This window comes from Penaeus monodon, chromosome 34 (genome assembly GCF_015228065.2).
Source record: "Penaeus monodon isolate SGIC_2016 chromosome 34, NSTDA_Pmon_1, whole genome shotgun sequence".
NCBI classification, from domain to species: Eukaryota; Metazoa; Arthropoda; class Malacostraca; order Decapoda; family Penaeidae; genus Penaeus; species Penaeus monodon.
The window spans coordinates 19,782,238-19,782,518 of NC_051419.1; the positions used below are offsets into that span (position 1 = coordinate 19,782,238).

Below are 281 nucleotides of genomic sequence, written 5' to 3' on the forward strand. Positions count from 1 at the left end.
TTTACTTGCCAGACAGGTTCGTGTACAAATTAGTTTCTAATGAAAGGAAGTTATAAACTTCAATACACTTTATTGCTATAAACAGTCCATTGCAACCAATACTGCAACAAAACTAGTGTCCCAGACCATACACCGAAATACAGATCTTCCCGGCATTGCAAGCGTCCTCGCAACATTTCTCGTTCCGGGGACAGTCGCTGTCGATGTAGCAAGTCTGCAAGAGATTGGGCTGAGTGGAGGGCATAGCTTTTTCAAGTCGTGCTTTGAATGATTTAGCTATG

The 281-nt window shown here is 42.7% G+C and overlaps 1 protein-coding gene across 1 annotated transcript in view; it reads right to left on the reverse strand.

Moving 5' to 3' along the window:
- Positions 1-37: 37 nt before the first annotated feature.
- LOC119594931 (perlwapin-like) overlaps positions 38-281 on the reverse strand; it is a 1,587-nt gene continuing 1,343 nt past the window's right edge. The window contains exon 4 of the mRNA XM_037944002.1: positions 38-214. Coding sequence (XP_037799930.1) covers positions 113-214 — 102 coding nt within the window. The 3' untranslated portion in view covers positions 38-112. The remainder of the gene's footprint in view (positions 215-281) is intronic.